The sequence below is a fragment of the Salvelinus fontinalis genome, chromosome 6 (genome assembly GCF_029448725.1).
Source record: "Salvelinus fontinalis isolate EN_2023a chromosome 6, ASM2944872v1, whole genome shotgun sequence".
Taxonomy (NCBI): domain Eukaryota; kingdom Metazoa; phylum Chordata; class Actinopteri; order Salmoniformes; family Salmonidae; genus Salvelinus; species Salvelinus fontinalis.
The window spans coordinates 19,079,146-19,098,966 of NC_074670.1; the positions used below are offsets into that span (position 1 = coordinate 19,079,146).

The 19,821-nt window shown below is 41.9% G+C and overlaps 3 protein-coding genes and 1 pseudogene across 4 annotated transcripts in view; 2 read left to right on the forward strand and 2 right to left on the reverse strand.

Annotated features, from left to right (window-relative positions):
* Nucleotides 1-507: 507 nt before the first annotated feature.
* Nucleotides 508-15,873, forward strand: LOC129856822 (proline and serine-rich protein 3-like; annotated as a pseudogene).
* Nucleotides 8,779-10,740, reverse strand: LOC129857288 (alpha-crystallin A chain-like). Its single transcript, XM_055925376.1, has 3 exons — nucleotides 10,582-10,740; nucleotides 10,166-10,288; nucleotides 8,779-9,946 (listed from the first exon to the last, which is right to left on the reverse strand). Exons 1-3 carry the CDS (start codon nucleotides 10,738-10,740, stop codon nucleotides 9,779-9,781), a joined length of 450 nt encoding a protein of 149 aa, XP_055781351.1. The 3' UTR covers nucleotides 8,779-9,778.
* On the reverse strand, nucleotides 12,967-14,718 carry LOC129857291 (gamma-secretase subunit PEN-2). Its single transcript, XM_055925378.1, has 3 exons — nucleotides 14,628-14,718; nucleotides 13,775-13,879; nucleotides 12,967-13,463 (listed from the first exon to the last, which is right to left on the reverse strand). The coding sequence occupies exons 1-3, from the start codon at nucleotides 14,686-14,688 to the stop codon at nucleotides 13,324-13,326; spliced, it is 306 nt and encodes a 101-aa protein (XP_055781353.1). The 5' UTR covers nucleotides 14,689-14,718; the 3' UTR covers nucleotides 12,967-13,323.
* Nucleotides 15,874-16,057: 184 nt separating the features above from the next.
* The window catches only part of LOC129857256 (histone-lysine N-methyltransferase 2A-like), a 55,554-nt gene continuing 51,790 nt past the window's right edge, over nucleotides 16,058-19,821 (forward strand). Inside the window, exon 1 of one of the 2 annotated variants that reach the window (XM_055925309.1) lies at nucleotides 16,058-16,445. In XM_055925309.1, coding sequence (XP_055781284.1) covers nucleotides 16,113-16,445 — 333 coding nt within the window. In that variant the 5' untranslated portion in view covers nucleotides 16,058-16,112. The remainder of the gene's footprint in view (nucleotides 16,446-19,821) is intronic. The other variant, XM_055925310.1, reaches the window with a different exon arrangement.

The following is a 19,821-nucleotide window of genomic DNA, read 5'->3' on the forward strand; positions in this document are numbered from 1 at the left end:
GCTTTGAGAATGATGATCGCATGCAATGATGATGCATAAAATGACTAGGTGTCCCCCCCTTACCCCGTCACTGTCCATTTCTTGTTTTTAAACGATGAGAGAAGTGCTACACCTGGTGGAGAGAGATTATTATACAGAAATAGTTGCTTTATGCGTGCTGTATGTTACGACATGACACGTCACGATATAACGGAGGGTCCGTTTTTTCAACTTTCCTCCAATACTATAGAGCCATTACCATGTCGATCAACGCTTGAATGGAAACCTAGTTCAGACCCCGAATATTGAAGTCAACAAAGTCGCTACAATCCCATTAGTTTTCTTTGTAGCCTCGTTTGAATGTTGCGGTTGCGCACATTTGTACGGAATGGGGTGAGTTTCCGTTAACTATTTACCTGACACACTTTAACACTGTCTCATCCTATGATTATAGCAAAGAGTAGTCTACATGTGTGCTATAACACTTCTCTGCCCAGTGGGTGAGTTGGTGCCGGTGGTACTGTCAACATGAAATCCAGGTGAGACGTGGAACAAATAAAAAGGAGCTACCGTTTTCAAAACCAGAACGATGTGTTTTTACCACAATGAAAATGGTCACCTTTTGTCTCTCTTGCTCTCTTAGTGATGCTGCTCTGTTCACAAGGAAGAATCCCTTTCCGCCAGACCATTCTCTGGGAAAAACACATTACAACCCCTCACGCACCAAGAAGCTTCCAAAGCAACAGAGGAAAACCGTAAGAACTGAACTATGGGGCTGTCGGGGTCTTTTCCAAATACACATACTCCAATACAGTAAATACATGTATTGTCAGTATAGTCTCCTGATCAAACTTTAGCTTTTTTTCCTGGTTTGTCTTAGACCCTGAACCCTGTTGGCCTTGCCCAGCTGTCCAGCCCTCCTCCTCTCCAGACACACTCACTGAGCCCAGAGGACCCGTGCTTCCTTGGGGCAGCCAATCTACAAGAAAAAGAAACGCACACCTATGTAGGCGAGGTGCTGGCTAGCGGAGTAGAAAACTTGAAAATAAAGGAGAGCCGCACACTCTAGGAGCTCAGATGCAAAAATATTTAATTACCAACGTTTCGACAGGCAAGCTGTCTTCATCAGGGTACAATCACAGACACTGCGGGATGACTCGTTTATATATAGTGTCAAGACATACAGGTGTCTGTAATCATGGCCAACAGTGGCCTAATATCATTGGTTAATTACTCATATTAAAACGGCATAGAATGAGCAACATACAATTAATACAAATGGATAGCATACGATTATAGACTCACTAAAGACCACACAAGCCTACAAACAACCACAATGGCAAAGTCACAAACACAACAATCACAAGAATGGCTTCAGATCAAAGTCCACATTAAGACCGAAGGGAGCAAGGGTCTTTAAATTAAATATCCAAGCAGCCTCTCGTCTTAACAATAAATTATCAAGGTCACCCCCTCTCCTAGGGAGGGTGACATGTTCGATGCCAATATAACGCAAAGATGAAATCGAGTGGCCTGCCTCCAAAAAGTGGGCCGCAACTGGGTAGGTCAAGTTTTTGCACCTAATGGTGCTACGATGCTCTGAGATACGTAAATCCTTGGGGCAGCCAACCACTTTGTCCTCTGTCTTCCTCCTGCCAGAGGCCCAGCCTAGTTTCTTAGAGTCCTGGCCCTCCACTGATCTTGTGTCCTCCCCAGCCAACACTGCCGCCTCCCCGAACACAGACACACAGACACACTGACACGGGACCCGACATCGGGAAAGTCCCTGGTCTCCACTGGGGGAGGAGAGCAGGAAGATTCAGTGTTGGCAAAGTATGCTTAATACTATTTCTAGAATTACATAATGGTCATTTGTTTTATTTGTGACATGTCATACAGCATTTGTGACCCTGCATCCTTATGTATGTCTTCATTGTAGTGTGTAAAATGATATCCACAATAAGCTTGCAGGTGACGAGTATAGGATTTTTGCATTGCTTTATGATGTTATGCCCTTTACATGTCTCATTAGTAACTACAACAATTCCTTTTCCAGGTACATTGAACGCTTTCGTCACGGAAGGCCGCAGAGTCGAGAGGAACGTCTGCAGATGTCGGCAATGATGGGAGAGGGCCAGCAGCCTTTCTGGTGGCTGTCCTCCTCCCCTCTACCCACCAGTTCTACACCCACTCAAACCAGTGACAAGGGTACTTCACTTGGATCATTCATTGTTCTTTACATCTCATTGAAACTCACTAAAAGATTTGCTGGCTCTATAAAACAAGGGGACTCCTTGATCTTAGTGCCATGGTGTGTGACGAACCTTGTTGTTACAAGTGTACATTGAATTGGTGGGGTCAGTGTAGCCATCTAGTGGTGTTAAATGGAACAACATTGTTCTGTTCATCCTATGTTTTGGTAAGAGTTTGTGTTTGAGATGGTGAGATATATTGGTATTGGACAGGTTTATGTAATGCTGTCAAGTGTGCAAGAGCCAGAATGGTTGAGATGTATTGGAAGAAAGACCACCACTTGCAGAGTCCCTCTCCTCATAAATATTTGCATACCAACACCAGACGACATGTCCTGCCCAACCAATGTGTTTATATGAACTAGTTAGAAGCTGTTCCCTTTGATTATGCAACTGTGTTTGATGCCTTTGTTGATACCCCTTCTGGTCAAAACACCGCTCCATATCCAGCTTGCTGCATATCCCTGAGGGAATGAGCTAAACTCGATATGCAACTGACGTGAACTTTCATAGAACCGATCCATAAAGCGTTTTCAAAACGGAACCCGCTGAGGGCTCACAGTTACACAACATTGTGAATGTTCTAGAATGTTGGTGATAGAAATGGTGACAGGAGATGATGCCTCTAGTGCACTCACTGGCCTCTCTTTCTGATGCCCTGGCAGGGCCTGTCAGACTCTTCTCATGGTGACCTTGGAGACTCCGAGATACTGCATCTACAGGAGAAGGCCAGTAGACTGCTACACAGAAGGTAGATATGCTGGGAGGAATGGAATAACCTGAGCAGGGTTGGGGTCAATTAAATGTAATTCAGTCAGTTGCAATGTGGAAAATTGGAATTGGATTAGTCTTACAAAAAATAAATTTGATGTTTTCAGTGAGCACTCACTCAGTAGTGGATCTATCCCCATCAGCTCTGAGGGCCTGGGCTGCTCCAATTTGTCCTCCCCTGTGAGCATAGATGAGCCAGTCCAAAGGCCTATAATTACCAGTCTTATCAACTCAACCACTGGTGAGTCATGGGGGTGGGGAAGTTCAAAACATCTGATTTGCATGAATTTCCCTTGTCTCAACCACATGATATTGCTTTTTCAAACTCCCAGAGCCACTGTTATTCTGTGCTCTTGCCACATCCCTCATTTCTCATGGTCACGATTTAGTTTCCTTTTGCAACACTCTTTATTCTCACTTTATATCTGAATACACATATTGCAATAACTCTTCTTGTGCAACCGCTTCCTCAAGTTGTGGGGAACCTAAGCTCAGCAGACCTCTATGCTGGAACCGTGCCCAAATTGTCTGTGGTTGGTCCCCCTGACCCCCGCACACGCCCAGAGGAGGACATCCTGTTTCAGTGGCGTCTGAGGAGGAAGATGGAGCAGGCCAGTCAGTGGGTTCAGTCAAACCCACAGCAGGTTCACACCTTTCATCAGCACTCTGTCAGCTGGCAGGCACACAAGGTACTTACCCTCCTGTCTACTACACCTGCTATTAGAAAGATGTTTTGATGTCTCTTTGAAATGTCTGCCATTGTGTGGTAGGATTTTCCAATGCATTTAGCTAATCACAGATCATTTGATTTGTTTCCCTTCGTTAGGTACAGCGGAATCCTCACCCTGCATATTCCACTCGTATAGTTAACCGCTCCTTCACCCCAGCCCCCCAGGAGACCAGTGTCCCCCATGGACCGTTCTCCCCTGCAGCTGCCCTCTCCCTCCCCATCTCCAGCCCCACCGTCTCCAAGTTGCAGCCGGATACCCCGGTCTGTCCCTACATGCACCTCCTCTGTGACATCCTTCCTTATACCGCTCAGCCCCTCTCCCCTCCACCCAGCCACTAGAGGAGCCCAAAGAGGAGGGAGGTCTCTTGGGCCGACCGGACCGTCAGGCAGCCCAAAGCCCAGTTCAGCTCCACAGACACCTCCACTGAGGAGCCCACTAGTAAACATGAGTCCTCTCCACCACCGCCCGCCTCGTCTGAGACCACAGAGGAAGAGTGGGCAGTTCAACAGAGGAGAACTGAGAGGACAAAAAAGGAGACACTACAGGAGGAGAGGAGTGAAAAGCGGACAGGGCCGTCCTGCAGAAAGAAGAAATCAGTCAGGTATGACCTGTATCTAAGAGGGGTGACATTTTGATTGAATGACATGTGAAACAGATGCATTATGTGGTCCAGTCTGAAAACTCAATGACAATATCTCTGTAGGCATCACGTTGGTGATGCAGACCATGCTGAGAGGCCCAGCTATACAGATTGGAGTGTGAGCCAACACAGCACCAGAGGTAAAGACAGGGTCACCCCATGGAGAGAGGAGCCCAGCAGAGACTGGGGGCAACAGGAAAGCGGGCCAGGGGTAGTGAGAGAGGGCCGCCCTGGAGATTGTGCTCCACCACCCTCTCCCATACACATTACCCTTGGACAGGTCAGTTAACACCGTGGGTCATCAGCATCACCGATGCTAGATGCCATTAATACATTGAAGAAAGACTGTTATTAATTTTTCAGTGTTACAATAATATTCATTTACTTTATTAATTTATCCAGCTTAGTTTAATTTAAATAAAGATATTAGATGAGTAAAGCATATTAATTTACCTTGGCAGGTAGTTTCAGAGGTAATGTTCCCGACCATGGACTCCCCGGACCCGCCCAGAACGACTGTGTCCTCTGACTCTCCCAGATACGCGCCCCCACAGTCCCCCGCCCCGCCTCCCAGTGCACAGCAGCCCCGGGAGGTCGTAGCTCAGCTGCTGCAGGAGGCTGAAGGTGAGACTGCCTGGTGCAGTGGGGACTGCTGACCTTAACACTCTAGGTAGCAGAGGTGGAATAGACTCTGGCCATATAATACAGTGTATATATAGCCTCCAGTCAAGTTCCACCGGAACTGAATCCAAACAACTTTTTCCTGAAAATCCCATTCCTATACATGCATTACTTACTCGAAATAATAAGTTAGGATTTTGCCCTAAATGCTGAAGAGGTCTTTTGCTAACTATATAGGGCAGCATAACAATTGAGTGATGCCATAGTCTTCTGTTACAGGAGTACATTGACCGTGTGAACCAGTGACAGTTATCGGTTTTCATGTGTATATTTCTGGCTATTTATACCTTTGTACAATTAACATGTGATCTAATATAACATATTATGAACACCTGGCATAGCTTTGCTGGAAAGTAACTAAAGTTAGAACAAAAAGAATCGGTCATGTAATCAACTGCTCCTAAAGTTACTTTTGTTATCTGCACAGCGACATTTTAACTGCATATTTTTTCCCCATTAAGATTCAGACGAGCAGGAGTTTAAAGACGACCCCTTACTGATGGTCTTAAGGCAGCAGAGGAAGTGGGTGAAGGAGCAAATCAGGTAAAGAACTGGTATATGTTCCCTAGATACAGTACATCCTTCGTCATTTATTTAATTGACCTTTCCATTCCTCATTAAGATAATGAACTTAATATATTTTCAGGGTAATTACAGTGTCTTCAGAAAGTATTCACTTTTTTCCACATTTTGTGTTATAGCCTGAATTTAAAATCGATTAAATAGAGATTTTTTTGTTGTCACTGGCCTACACAATACCCCATAGTGTCAAAGTGGAATTATGTTATTAGAAATCTTTACAATAATGAAAAATTCAAAGCTGAAAAATCTCTTGCGTCAAGTATTCAACCACTTTGTTATGGCAAGCCTAAATAAATTCAGGAGTAAAAATGTGCTGAACAAGTCACATAATAAGTTGCATGGTCTCAATCTGTGTGCAATAATAGTGTTTAGCATAATTTCTGAATGACTACCTCATCTATATACCCCACACATCCAATTATCTTTAAGGTCCCTCAGTTGAGCAGTGAATTTCAAACACAGATTCGACCACAATGGCCAGGGAGGATTTCCAATGCCTCGCAAAGAAGGGCACATATTGGTAGATGGGTAAACAAAGAGGAAGAAAAAAAGCAGACATTGAATATCCCTTTGAGCATAGTGAAGTTATTAGTTACACTTTGGATGGTGTATCAATACACCCAGTCACTACAAAGATACAGGTGTCCTTGCTTACTCAGTTGCCGGAGAGGAAGGAGACCGCTCAGGGATTTCACCATGAGGCCAATAGTGACTTTAAAACAGTTAGTTTATTGGCTGTGATAGGAAATAACTGGGGATTGTTCAACCACATTGTAGTTACTCCACAAAACGAACCTAAATGACAGTGAAAAGAAGGAAGCCTGTACAGAATAAAAATATTCCAAAACATACATCATGTTTGCAATAAGGTATTAAAAAGTAAAACTGCAAAAAATGTGGCAAAGAAATTAACTTTTTGTTCTAAATACAAAGTGCTATGTTTGGGGCAAATCCAATACAACACATTACTGAGTACCATTCTCCATATTGTCAAGCATGGTGGTGGCTGCATTATGTTATGGGTATGCTTGTAATCGTTAAGGACTGGGGAGTTTTTCAGGATTAAAAAAACTGAATGGAGCTAAACACAGGCAAAATCCTAGAGGAAAACATGCTTCAGTCTACTTTCCACCAGACACTGGGAGATTAATTCAAATCTAATAAAATTTTATTGGTCACATACACATGGTTAGAAGATGTTATTGCGAGTGTAGCGAAATGCTTGTGCTTCTAGTTCCGACAGTGTACATATACATATATGGATGAGCTATGGCCGTGCGGCATAGGGAAGATGCAGTAGATGGTATAGAGTACAGTATATACATATGAGATGAGTAATGTAGGGTATGTAAACATTATATAAAGTGGCATTGTTTAAAGTGACAAGTGATACATGTATTACATCCAATTTATTACATGAATTATTAAAGTGTCTAGAGATTTGATTCTATGTTGGCAGCAGCCACTCTGTTAGTGATGGCTGTTTAACAGTCTGATGGCCTTGAGATAGAAGCTGTTTTTCAGTCTCTAGGTCCCAGCTTTGATGCATTGATCTCGCCTTCTGGATGATAACGGTGTGAACAGGCAGTGGCTCGGGTGGTTGTTGTCCTTGATCTTTTTGGCCTTCCTGTGATATCGGGTGCTGTAGGTGTCCTGGAGGGCAGGTAGTTTGTCCCCGGTGATGCATTGTGCAGACCTCACTACCCTCTGGAGAACCTTACGGTTGTGGGCGGAGCAGGCGGTGATACAGCCCGACAGGATGCTCTCGATTGTGCATCTGTAAACGTTTAAGGGTTTTCGGTGACAAGTCAAATTTCTTCAGCCTCCTGAGGTTGAAGAGACGCTCTCTGTGTCGCTGTCTGTGTGGGTGGACCATTTCAGTTTGTCCGTGATGTGTACGCCGATTCACCTGTCAGCAAGACAGTAATCTAAAACATAAGGCCAAATCTACACTGGAGTTGGTTTCCAAGAAGAAGGTCAATGTTGGCTGAGTGGCTGAGTAAGTTTTGAATTAAATCGACTTGAACATCTATGGCAAGACCTGAAAACGGTTGTCTCGCAATGATCAACAACCCATTTGACAGAGTTTGAAAAAAATAATGGGCAAATGTTACACAATCCAGGTGTGAAAAGCTCTTAGAGACTTACCCAGAAAGATTCACAGCTTAATCACTGCCAAAGGTGCTTCTACAAATTTCTGTATTTCATTCTCAATAAATGTGGAATAATTTCTAAAAACATAGATGGTTGCGAAAATAAATATTTCATAAATTGTGAATTCAGGCTGTAACACAACAAAATGTGGAATAAGTCCAGGGGTATGAATACTTTCTGAAGGCACTGTATACAGCCTTATTCTAAAATTGATTAAATAAAAATAAAAATCCTCATCAATCTACACACAATATCCCATAATGACAAAGCAAAAACAGGTTTTTAGAACAGGACAATGACCCTAAGCACACAGCCAAGACAATGTAGGAGTGACTTCGGGACAAGTCTCTGAATGTCCTTGAGTGGCCCAGCCAGAGCCTGGACTTGAACCTGATCGAACATCTCTGGAGAGGCCTGAAAATAGCTAACCTGACAGAGCTTGAGAGGATCTGCAGAGAAGAATGGGAGAAACTCCCCAAATACAGGTGTGCCAAGCTTGTAGCGTCATTCCCAAGAAGACTCGAGGTTGTTATCGCTGCCAAAGGTGCTACAACAAAGTACTGAGTAAAGGGTCTGAATACTTATGTAAATGTCATATTTCAGTTCTTTATTTGCAAAAAAAAATCAAAACCCTGTTTTGCTTGGTCATTATGGGGTATTGTATGTAGATAGAGGGGGGAAAACGATTTAATCTATTTTAGAATAAAGCTGTAACATAACAAAATGTGGAAAAAGTCAAGGGGTCTGAATACTTTCCGAATGCACTGTATTGTTAAATCATGTGTTATGCTGATTGTTTTGTCTTCTCATTGCAGACACAGATATGGTTCGTAGAGTGATATAATATTTGGCTATGCAAAGTGTTGAAGCAACCTTGGAACATGCTCTAAAAATAGATGTTTTTTCTTTCAGCGACTGTGGACTGTTGGATGAATTCCAGGAAGCGTGATCACTGGTGGTGAGCACACACATGGAACAAAAACAACAATCAATTCAACAGCATTTTTATTTTTGTACCGAAATATATAGTGCATTTATTTTTGTTAACAAATTCTCTTTTTACAATGAATAGTTAGAAAATATACAACAACCTTACTGTTGGGTTTTGTGAACATACTTGATAATCTGAGTGTTAAAACATTTACACATGATTTAGAGGGCATTAGACACGCCACACAATCAAATCAACATTTTCAATGGTTTTATATCATATTTACAATGAATGGTTCCATAAAAATATTAAGATTGATGAGTTAAATGGGATTATTTAGGATGAGGGATGCTTTTAAATGAGGAATCTGTCCTGTTAATATATACAAACCTCAGAGGGAGAGAGAGCAGGGAATTCTAATAGTGTGACGGCTTAGTTAATGGGTGTTTTGGTACAGGCAGGCACCAGCTCCTTGGTGAGTGTTTGATATGTCTGTTGGAGGAGAGCTTGCCTGTATTTTTGCTTCTATCCTTATTTGGTGTGTGTACAGTTTACCAAGTCACCAATTACTTCACACTGGAAGAAGTTAAGCTACATTAAAGTTACCCATAACTACATTTTTATTTTCTTTAACTAAAGTTAATTTGAAAAATTGCAAACTACTTTGCGAAAACTATATTTGAAATGTCAGACTACAAATTGCAAGAACAGATCACTCTGGAGTAAGATGTTAACAGAATGTGTAATTTAGCATATTAAACACAACTGTTTCAAATGAGAATTAGAAAGGGGTAATACTGAAAAAGAAAGGAAATGATTGCCTACTTCACCCATATTTTCTATTTGCAAAAAAAGTAGTGTGTAGTTCCAGTAGTTAACTACTTTTTTTTGCTGTGTAGCAAACTACTAAATACTACCAAGATATGAACTGCCACCAAGCTACTGCAAAATGTAGTTAAATTACTAGTTGAACTACATGTAGTTTACTACCCCCCCCCCCCCCCCCCCCCAACACTGGTTCCTATGGATTGTGTGTTTGTTCTTATGGTGTGTATGCTCATGGTTCTGAGTGGGACCGGTGTGTGGAGTTCTCCCCCTGCAGCATAGGGGCAGATATGATGAGGATGCCTTCAGGCGACACAGCTGACTCCAGAGCCATGGAGTCCACTCCCTCTGGAATCCTGTAGCGCCGGTTAAACTGTCGCGTCACCAGTCCCGACCCATCCTGCAAACACACGATATAGTGAACACAGTCAGTGAGGAATGCTCGTTTTCAGGCTAACAAGTGGACTGGGTTCCAGTCTGTTTGGTCAGTAGTTGTCTGAAGCAGAAACAGACTGCATAGCAACCAGGCTATATTCAATGTCTGTCATCACACTATGACAGTGTGTTTATGAACAGAGAACAACTCTTGCATAATACATGTAACACAGTAGTTGCTTACTTTTTTCTCTTTGTGTTTCCCTTGGACCTCCACAAAGTCTCCTGTCACCTTGACCATCAACTCCTCTGGGTTGAAGTGTTTTACATCAACCTGAACTGTGAATCGACTGTGGTCACAACACACCTGGCAACAGGGGAAGATACCCAATATTACTACTCAAATTGACACTATTGCTGCTCTATTACTGCTGGTTTAATCTACTTTTATGTAATTCTATTCAAATGATAAGAAAATGCAAGAGCATCTGCAGTAAATGGGCATTCATTAAAATGTCAGTAGAATATAGAAAGTAAAACATAAAATTAATTAATCAAGACTACCTCATTGAGACAAAATTGATATAAAAATGAATCCAGAAATGGTTTGATCATTGAGAAATTAGAGCACTGCATGCAGTGTAACGGGAATAAACCTACCTGTGCAGAGCCAGTGTGCTCCGTCACTGGGGTGAGCAGCTCCGACGGAGTGAATGAGTACAGCCCGAATGTCCCGTTGAGCCCGGGAAGAAGAGGCGGCAGGACCCTCTCCCATGCTATACCGCTGGCTGGAAAAGTGGGTGGCAGATCGAAGTCCATTTGGCGTCTGAGGTAAAAAATAAAATATGCGGTGATTGCTACAGCCTTTCACACCAGTATGGGCCGGGGATGTTACGAATATTCTAGGCCACAGGAAGAAATAGCATATGGGAAAAATGATAGTCCAATAAATGTAGGTCTATTCGAGAAACTATTAGCCTAATGTAAGTTGTTAGAATGAAGCAAGAAATAATTCAACCATAATATACCCGCTTCTTCACTGCTGTGGTTCAGAAAGTGATTGATTCGTAAAGGCTACAGCGATGGTTTTTATAGTCCTTGTCAAATCTGGAATATTGCAGTAAATAATACCGAATCCGCTTGAACCTCAAAGACCTTTCAAATTGTTGCTGGGAAGGGTCACCGTGTAAAATCCCGACTGAGACGTAGAGTCGTTAGCACTTACCGTTATGAGATGCCTGCAAGTCCTATTATGTTCTGACTGCCAATAGGATGGATTGCTGCGTCCGTGTATCTGACTCTGCCCTTTTCCCTGACATAAACTGTGGAAGTTCCAGTTAAGGTCTGTATTTATGATAGCAGGAGTTACATAATGAGGCGGGAACTTCGCTGTGGGGCACCCTGCATTGCTTTGGATTCACCACCAGCCTGTTTGGGAATTATGTGAATTATGATTTGGTTTTTAGTTGTTCTCAAATGCTTTTTTAGTTGTTCTCAAATGCTTCGATAGCGTAGGGACCTGCCTTAAGGTACACTCCTCCCGATAATATCAACCTAAATATGAAGAACTGTTACGATATTCTCCATCAAAATCATATAGTGTACGTGTGATAATGCACCTCTTTAATTAAACGTACATGGTCGTTTTCCTTGACACCTGTTGGGAGCCCCTTTTGTTAATTTGGCAATTGGCATCAACACTGCCAAAAGCGGTAATCTCAATACAGTGTTCTGCCAGGCAACAGTTCAGACGCTTCCTTCTAGGGATAGACTGCATAACGGACTGGACTGCTCAATAATTGCTGCTACAGATTCGTTGAAAACTAATTAAATATTGCAATTTTATTTTGACAGGCTTAATTGGAATGATGGTATCCATTAGGCCTACACTGCATAAACTGTGTTTATCCCGGGTTATCAACTGGGGCATGAGGATTTAAAAAAAATCCTAAACTTATTAAACAGAGGTTGAACAAGGTCTCAAACATTGTCAATGTCACACCCTGTAACAATATTTTACCAAACACTGGAATGTTAAAGATGTTACAACATTTATTTTATAGGTCTACATACTTCAGAATTTTCTGTTACATTGTTTATGTAATGATCTTTTGATCAATGTGAAGCAGGTGTTAAGCACACTAATCTTCAATCACATTGGCCTTATTTGGAAGTCTTTATATTCTAAAGAAAAATGATTCAAAATGTGTATTAATTCTATAATTTCTACAGAGATGATCATAATCCCAAAGAGAGGGATGAACAAATCTGTGATTAATGTTGGCCAGTCTCCCCGAGCCACTTTGTCCTGGAGAGGGATTGGGGGAGATGATTAAAACGACCTTATTAATAATTAGGTCATCATGACATGCAGGGTGAACATCATGTTCTACAATTACACTGACACCACATCCACAACAATGTCATATAAGCCCCCCGCATGTCACAGGTCTTAGCACCTCATCGATTGGGTATCTTATGACCATCCATCACACACATGTGATTTGGGTTTACATCCACTGCCCCTTGACCCCATTTAGAGCAGACAGTCGTGTGACTTATACAACCCTGGCAGACTCAATGGACTTGTTAAGTACTGGAGCTGGTGGGATGACATGTCCTTCCTGCCATGGCGTCGGTTGGTAATAGAAGTAGAGTCTGACTGAGTACCTAAAAATGGCATCAACCATGATCCTGAAGAGGGGGGCTAACATTTGCTACAGATGGATTGAATTTCATAATAGGCGCCTAAGAGATTGGCCAGAAGCGGACCTCATTTAAGCACTTAAAAATCATAATTCTGCAATCATAAAGTACTTTACTGGCTAATATCTCATCACTGTTGGAATTGTTTACACAGAGTACAAAGGATACTATGAATATTATTATCTGGAATAACTATGTTGTTATCGTGAGCAGTGTTAAACAAATACTGACATATTAAACACAAATCCAATTGGATATTGTTATCCAAAGCTATGCTCATACCATTCATATTATCCATAGGAGCCAAATGTCTAATGAAATGCACACCAGACCACAATCTGGCATCTAAACCGAAAACTTTATTACAGCAAATAAAAAACACATACACTTCCATTTAATTTATAAAGTTAATGAATTTGCTATTTATTTTTGTCATACATACCATTCGCCTGTATAACCTTCCAAATTTACTCAAACGTGTTGAGACATCCACACACTACACACAATTTGGGGGAAAGGTGCAGTGTTCATAGGACATCTTCCCACTCATTAAAGCCCAGAAAAAATTACCATGATTATCCATTGAGATCAACTACACATTTAACCATTTCAACCTATGTTAGATTTGTCTATTAATTCTGTCATGGTAAAGGTTTATACAGTAGGAAGCGTTCTTGTTTCCCCGCCTTGTCTGTCTCAGGGAATGCCAAGTGGAATGGTGAAGGAGAGGTAGTCGCCCACTTCACCCCATTCTGCTCTGAAGTGTTGGAATATGGTTATCCATGTGGTGAGTACTGCAACCCACAGTAGCAACCCCAGCCCTGATCGCTTTACATCTGAAAGAGAGATGTAATTTATTGTAGTCATGTTTGCATAGAAACTGCATGCTTTAACTAATACTTACACTAATGTTAAACTAATACAAAGCCAACTTTATGTTTTAGCTGGATCATCTTATCTCATCATGGATCATAGGCCTACATCTCATAAGACACACAACCTGTAACATAAATGTATTATTTATTCAGTATGTGGATGTGCCACAACAAACCTGGACTACTAATAATTTGTACAGGGATCTTGAGTTATATTAATTAACAGCACTTTCTCTGTGTGCATAGACTCTGATTGGCAGATTGACACTCACATGTTTTGATCTGAAGTTGTTCAGTATATGTTGGCTTTACAAAGGCCTCTTTGAAAAACCACACCACATTCACCAGCCACAGGAACGGAAGGAATGCAAATCCCCCTGAGATAGAAAGTCATTACAGTATTACTACATGATTCTTGCATTACTTATATATATATATATATATACATGTAACAGTATAACTTTAAACCGTCCCCTCGCCCCGACACGGGCGCGAACCAGGGACCCTCTGCACACATCGACAACGGTCGCCCACGAAGCAGCGTTACCCATCGCTCCACAAAAGCCACGGCCCTTGCAAAGCAAGGGGCAACACTACTTAAGTCTCAGAGCAAGTGACGTAACTGATTGAAATGCTACTAGCGCGCACCCGCTAACTAGCTAGCCATTTCACATCCGTTACACTCACCCCCCTTTCAACCTCCTCCTTTTTCCGCAGCAACCAGTGATCCGGGTCAACAGCATCAATGTAACAGTATAACTTTAAACCATCCCCTCGCCCCGACCCGGGCGCGAACCAGGGACCCTCTGCACACATCAACAATGGTTGCTCACGAAGCACGGTCGTTACCCATCGCTCCACAAAGGCCACGGCCCTTGCAAAGCAAGGGGCAACACTACTTAAGTCTTAGAGCATGTGACGTAACTGATTGAAATGCTACTAGCGCGCACCCGCTAACTAGCTAGCCATTTCACATCCGTTACATACACACGTTGTAAACACTAACATTGGATAGCTCATGCAATGTTTTTCTCTTTGAACCATGCCAGGGGACAGAAATCCCCTGGTCACGTGGCTTATAATTAGAGAAAAACAACACTTGGTGGTTCAGACTTACCAACTTACCTAAATAGTATTTCCTGCAGAGGGTGAGTTTTTCCTCATTGGGAAGGCGCTCTAGGTTCATGTTGATTTCCTGTTATTTCCCCCTTCGTATTGACAGCTTTTCAAAGAGACCTTGAAGTATGATGGAAGAGTATAAAAGTGAGAGGGTATTTTGAAGATCTAGACTGGCACATTTAGGCTTCATGGAACTGCCCGTCTGTAAAATACGAGGGTGCCCCCTATCGATAAAGAATGGAACAAGTCTTGTGTTTCCACCTAGCTTTTGCCTGGCTATCTGCTCAGATTACACGATAAAATAACATATTTAAACACCAATTTTGCGATCTGAAATATTTTAAGGCGAAATGTGTAGGCTAGTAGCTAAGTTTTGAAAAAGCAGTCGAAAATACTGCGTACTGGATGGCTAACAATATATGCTACAATGTTAACAGCAATTGTCCTCTATTACAGAAAATACATCATTAATAATATTTCCCGAGGCTTTTACCTGTAATCTTTAATTATATATATGTCAAATAGCTCTAAATTGCTTGACAACTTAACGTTAAACAGCTCAAACCATCAACACAAAAGAGAATTTCAACTTGTTCCTTTCCGCTTCCTACTCCAGTTTTCTGAAGAGGGGGATGTGACGTCCATATTGCCCCCCCCCCCCCCCCGTTCATTGTGGGTAATGTAGTTCAGATAGCGTACATAGAAACGTATGTTTTGGCACTTAAATTCAAATATATTTCAACAGTGTAATTAACTTTTGCTTGTAGTAAATCACCTATGATTGCTGACGGTGCAGATTATCTGAATTGCAATGCAAAATATATGCAAAATATGTGCCTTGCAGTTGCAAAATTACTGTTAACCTGCCTGTCTTATTCTGTGAATAATTTCCATCAGGGAAGTTTACTACAATATGCAACCATAATTCTCCTCTTATCAATGCAAAAAAATATAGGCCTAGACTTGTGGATGTTTTCAATTCTTATTTTCAAATTATGTTTAGAGCTTGATTTAAGTGCATTGACTCTCTCTCTCTCATGTGAGGAGCGCGCACATAATGCATAGTGGTTCAATTTGTATGATCATATCAAAAGACGAGGACAAGCCGCTCCGCCACTGAGGAATAGGGACAAGCCTAAAAATATTGGTACAGCGGTAGATGGCCATTCACAAAATGTGTATTTTTTTGTATGGAGGGAAGCTGGGCCTTGTAGTTAATTATCAATAAACGTAATGGTTGTAATGAAACGATGATCGAGCAATGTGTCCTTTGTTTAATATTAAATGGGTTTATTACTTGCATTACATATTGTATTACACACACCACTCCTATAAATTCCAATCATCATTTAAATAAAGATTTGCAAGTTACCCTGTGAAGCTTTCCTTGGACATACTTCATTTCCCGGCAGCCTTGCAGGTCCCCCCTCCCTATCTCGCGCCTTCCCTCTTGTCTCACCTCAAGTTGCTATCGGTGTTGTTTTTGAAGCTATGATGGCGGCAGCGGGATGCGGATCAGCAACCGCGGCTGCCATAGGAGGCCAAGTTGGTACTGCTGCACCCCGAGGTCGCTTCCCTGGTCGGCCTTGGTCGTCTCGCAGCCGCTTGCGTTCTGAGAAGCGATGGCAACTCGACCGATCAGGGGTAGAAGCTGACGATGTGACTAATGCTGGAGGCCCAAGGCCCACAAGCCTGGTTCTCTCGTTAAACGAGGACCAGTCTCACTTGCGCTTACTTGGGATAGAGTCGAACCACAAGAGCTTAGCGGAGGCTGGGTACAGCTCAAGTGGGAGCGAAGAGGTGAGAGCCCAAATCGCTGCTGGAGTTAGTATATTTTTGCTTCTTTTATCATGTCATTTTGGTTACCTGTGTTGGTGTGTAGTTGTGTGTGTGTGTCATGTAGAGTTAGCCCCGTTTCATAATACTTTGCTTTAAGTGTCAACATTAGTTAGCTAGCCAGCTAACGTTAGCAGTAGCGACTTCATGAGATGTTCGTCAATAGCGCTAGCTAACAAAGGGGAAGGCTAATGTAATATTTGTCTGCATTGGAGCTCTATGGTTAGTTAGACATAAGATTTACCACGAATAACTTACACCCCCGCTAGCTAGCCAGGTATTTGTCTTAAATTAGTATTTAGCTCGTTTATGCCTGTATTTGCTGCAGTGAGTAACGAACGTAGCTACATAAATGTTTCTATGAATTCAAGAGGGGGAGGGGCTACGTCAGAATCCTACTCTCTATGATCGCTAACTAACTACGGTGTATGGGGATCATTTCACGTTCCTTTAAAAAACATGGCTTGCAGAATGTCACCAGGTCAGTTTTTTGTTGTTGCTGTCACTGAGTCAATTATTGTAACGCTTGCTAATGTAACTAGGTTGTTGAAGTCATTGGAGGGAAAACTATGATAACGAAACCCGGTAGTGGGTACATTTGTCATGATGTGAGATGTTAACGTTACTTGGCCTGCTATTGCAGTCCATTTTCTATTTCATTACAAGCAAGAGAGGAGCACCAAGCATATTAGATATTTACATTTGAAATATAAATAACCTAGGCCTACCTAATGACTGCAAGTATTCATATGTTAATAATCTGTCTTGGACCCAATCTCCACATTAGCTGACAAAATGCCGCTGCCACAATATCGACTTTATTTGCATATTAACAGGCATGTAGCAGGTGTAGTTAGAGGCCTGCAACCCCTCCACAGTTCCCAGGCATGACTGGGTAAATTGCTGCTGGTTTCTTGGTAATGCCTCGCCATCCATGAACAAAGATGCATTACCAGGAGGAGAAGATCATTTGAAAGATGTGCTTGGACTGTTTTTAATGATTAACTTAACTAGTTGATGTAATGGCTTGTCCATTGCACTTGTGTTGGGTTTGTAATGGTATAGTTTGGTGCTCAAGACTAGCACGATAATCTACAGGTCATCCCAATGATGGTAAATATTTAACATGGGAGACCTATTCCAAGTAGGTAGTAACCTATAACACTATACATGGTCGTTTCCATGTAAAAGAACCTATGAGCACCAACGTGAAGTTTGTAGGAGCATATCAAATTGGGTGTCAAATGAAAGCGAAGAGTCTATATTTTTGGAAATTAAAGGTACAGATGCATTAAAAACATATGTATTTTTGCAAATTAGGCATTGATTTCTGGCAAAAAAGATGGAAAGGGGTCTTTAAAAATATCTACCAGAAAGTCATAAAAGGTATTAGAAATAAATCAAAACATAATGTTGAAGTAAAGACCCCTGCCAAGTAATATCAACAATTATTTTTAGTTTTAGAGAAATTATTTGCCTTTAAGTTGAAGAAACTTTTCCTTGTGCCCTGTAATTCCGTTAGCAAAATCCCACGTCTTTAAGATATTTTCAAATGTATCTCCCTCATGTGGAGGGAGGATAATGAACGTTCACAGAAGTAACGAGTAAATGTAGACCTACCAATTAGTTAGTGTTTTTACTGATTTTTGTTAATCAATTATTAAGTAATAATTAATGAAATTACTGCAATTGTCAACAATGGGAAATCATAGTAGTCGCAAACCACCATTGAATCACCTACTACTGTCCTCCCTCCAACTGGCATACTGTTGGTGTACTCGGAAAGTATTCAGCCCTATTCTGAAATGGATTAAATAAAAACATTGATGAAAACAATCTACACACAATACCCCATAATGACAAAGCAGAAACAGGTTTTTAGGAATTTTTGCAAATTTATATAAACCCCCCCCAAAAAAAACATCCATGTAAATAAGTATTCAGACCCTTTACTATGAGACTCGAAATTGAGCTCAGGTGCATCCTGTTTCCATTGATCATCCTTGAGATTTTTCTACAACTTGATTTTGAGTCCACCTGTGGTAAATTAAATTGATTGAACATGATTTGGAAAGGCACACACTTGTATATAATGTCCCACAGTTAATAGTGCGTGTCAGAGCAAGAAATTGTCCGTAGAGCTCCGAGACAGGATTGTGTGTGTCGTGGCACCGATTTGGGGAAGGGTACCAAAACATTTCTCCAGCATTGAAGGTACCCAAGAACACAGTGGCCTCAATCATTCTTAAATGGAAGAAGTTTGTAATCCCCAAAACACTTCTTAGAGCTGGCCGCCCGGCCAAACTGAGTAATCGGGGGTGAAGTGCCTTGGACAGGGAGGTGGCCAAGAACCCGATTGTCACTCTGATTGACAGAGCGCCAAAGTTTCTCTGTGGAGATGGGAGAACCATCTCTGCAGCACTCCACCAATCAGGCCTTTATGGTAGAGTGGCCAGACGGAAGCCATTCATCTGTAAATGGCACATGACAGCCCATTTGGAGTTTGCCAAAAGGCACCTAAAGGACTCTCTGACCATGAGAAACAAGATTCTCAGGTCTGATGAAACCAAAATTGAACTCTGAATGACAAGTGTCACATCTGGAAGAAACCTGGCACCATCCCTACAGTGAAGCAAGTTGATGGCAGCAGTATGCTATGGGCATGTTTTTCAGTGGAAGGGACTGGGAGTCAGGATCGAGGGAAAGATGAACAGAGCAAAGTACAGAGAGATCCTTGATGAAAACCTGCTCCAGAATGCTCAGGACCTCAGACTGGGTTGAATCTTCAACAGGACAACGACCCTAAGCACAGAGCCAAGAAAGGGAAAGGGGGAGACCTAGTCAGGAGTACTAACTAAATGCCTTAACTGAAATGTGTCTTCCACATTTAACCCAACTCCTTTTGAATCAGAGCAGTGTGGGGGGCAGCCTTAATCGACATCCACATCTTTGGTGCCCAGGGAACAGTGTGTTAACTGCCTTGCTCAGAGGCAGAATGACAGATTTTTACCTTGTCAGCTCGGGGATTCACTCCAGCAACCTTTCGGCTACTGGCCTAACGCTCTAACTATTAGGCTAGACAATACAGGAGTGGCTTCGGGACAAGTCTCTAAATGTCCTTGAGTGGCCGAGCCAGATCCCGGACTTGAACCCGATCGAACATCTCTGGAGAGACCTGAAATATGCTTTAACAAAGTATTGAGTAAGGGGGGGTCTGAATACTTATGTAATTGTGATATTTCAGTTTATTTTTAATACATTTGCAAAAATGTCTAAACCTGCTTTTGCTTTGTCATTATGGGGTATTGTGTCTAGATTTGGGGGGGGGGGCAATGTAATACGTTTTAGAATAAGGTTGTAACAT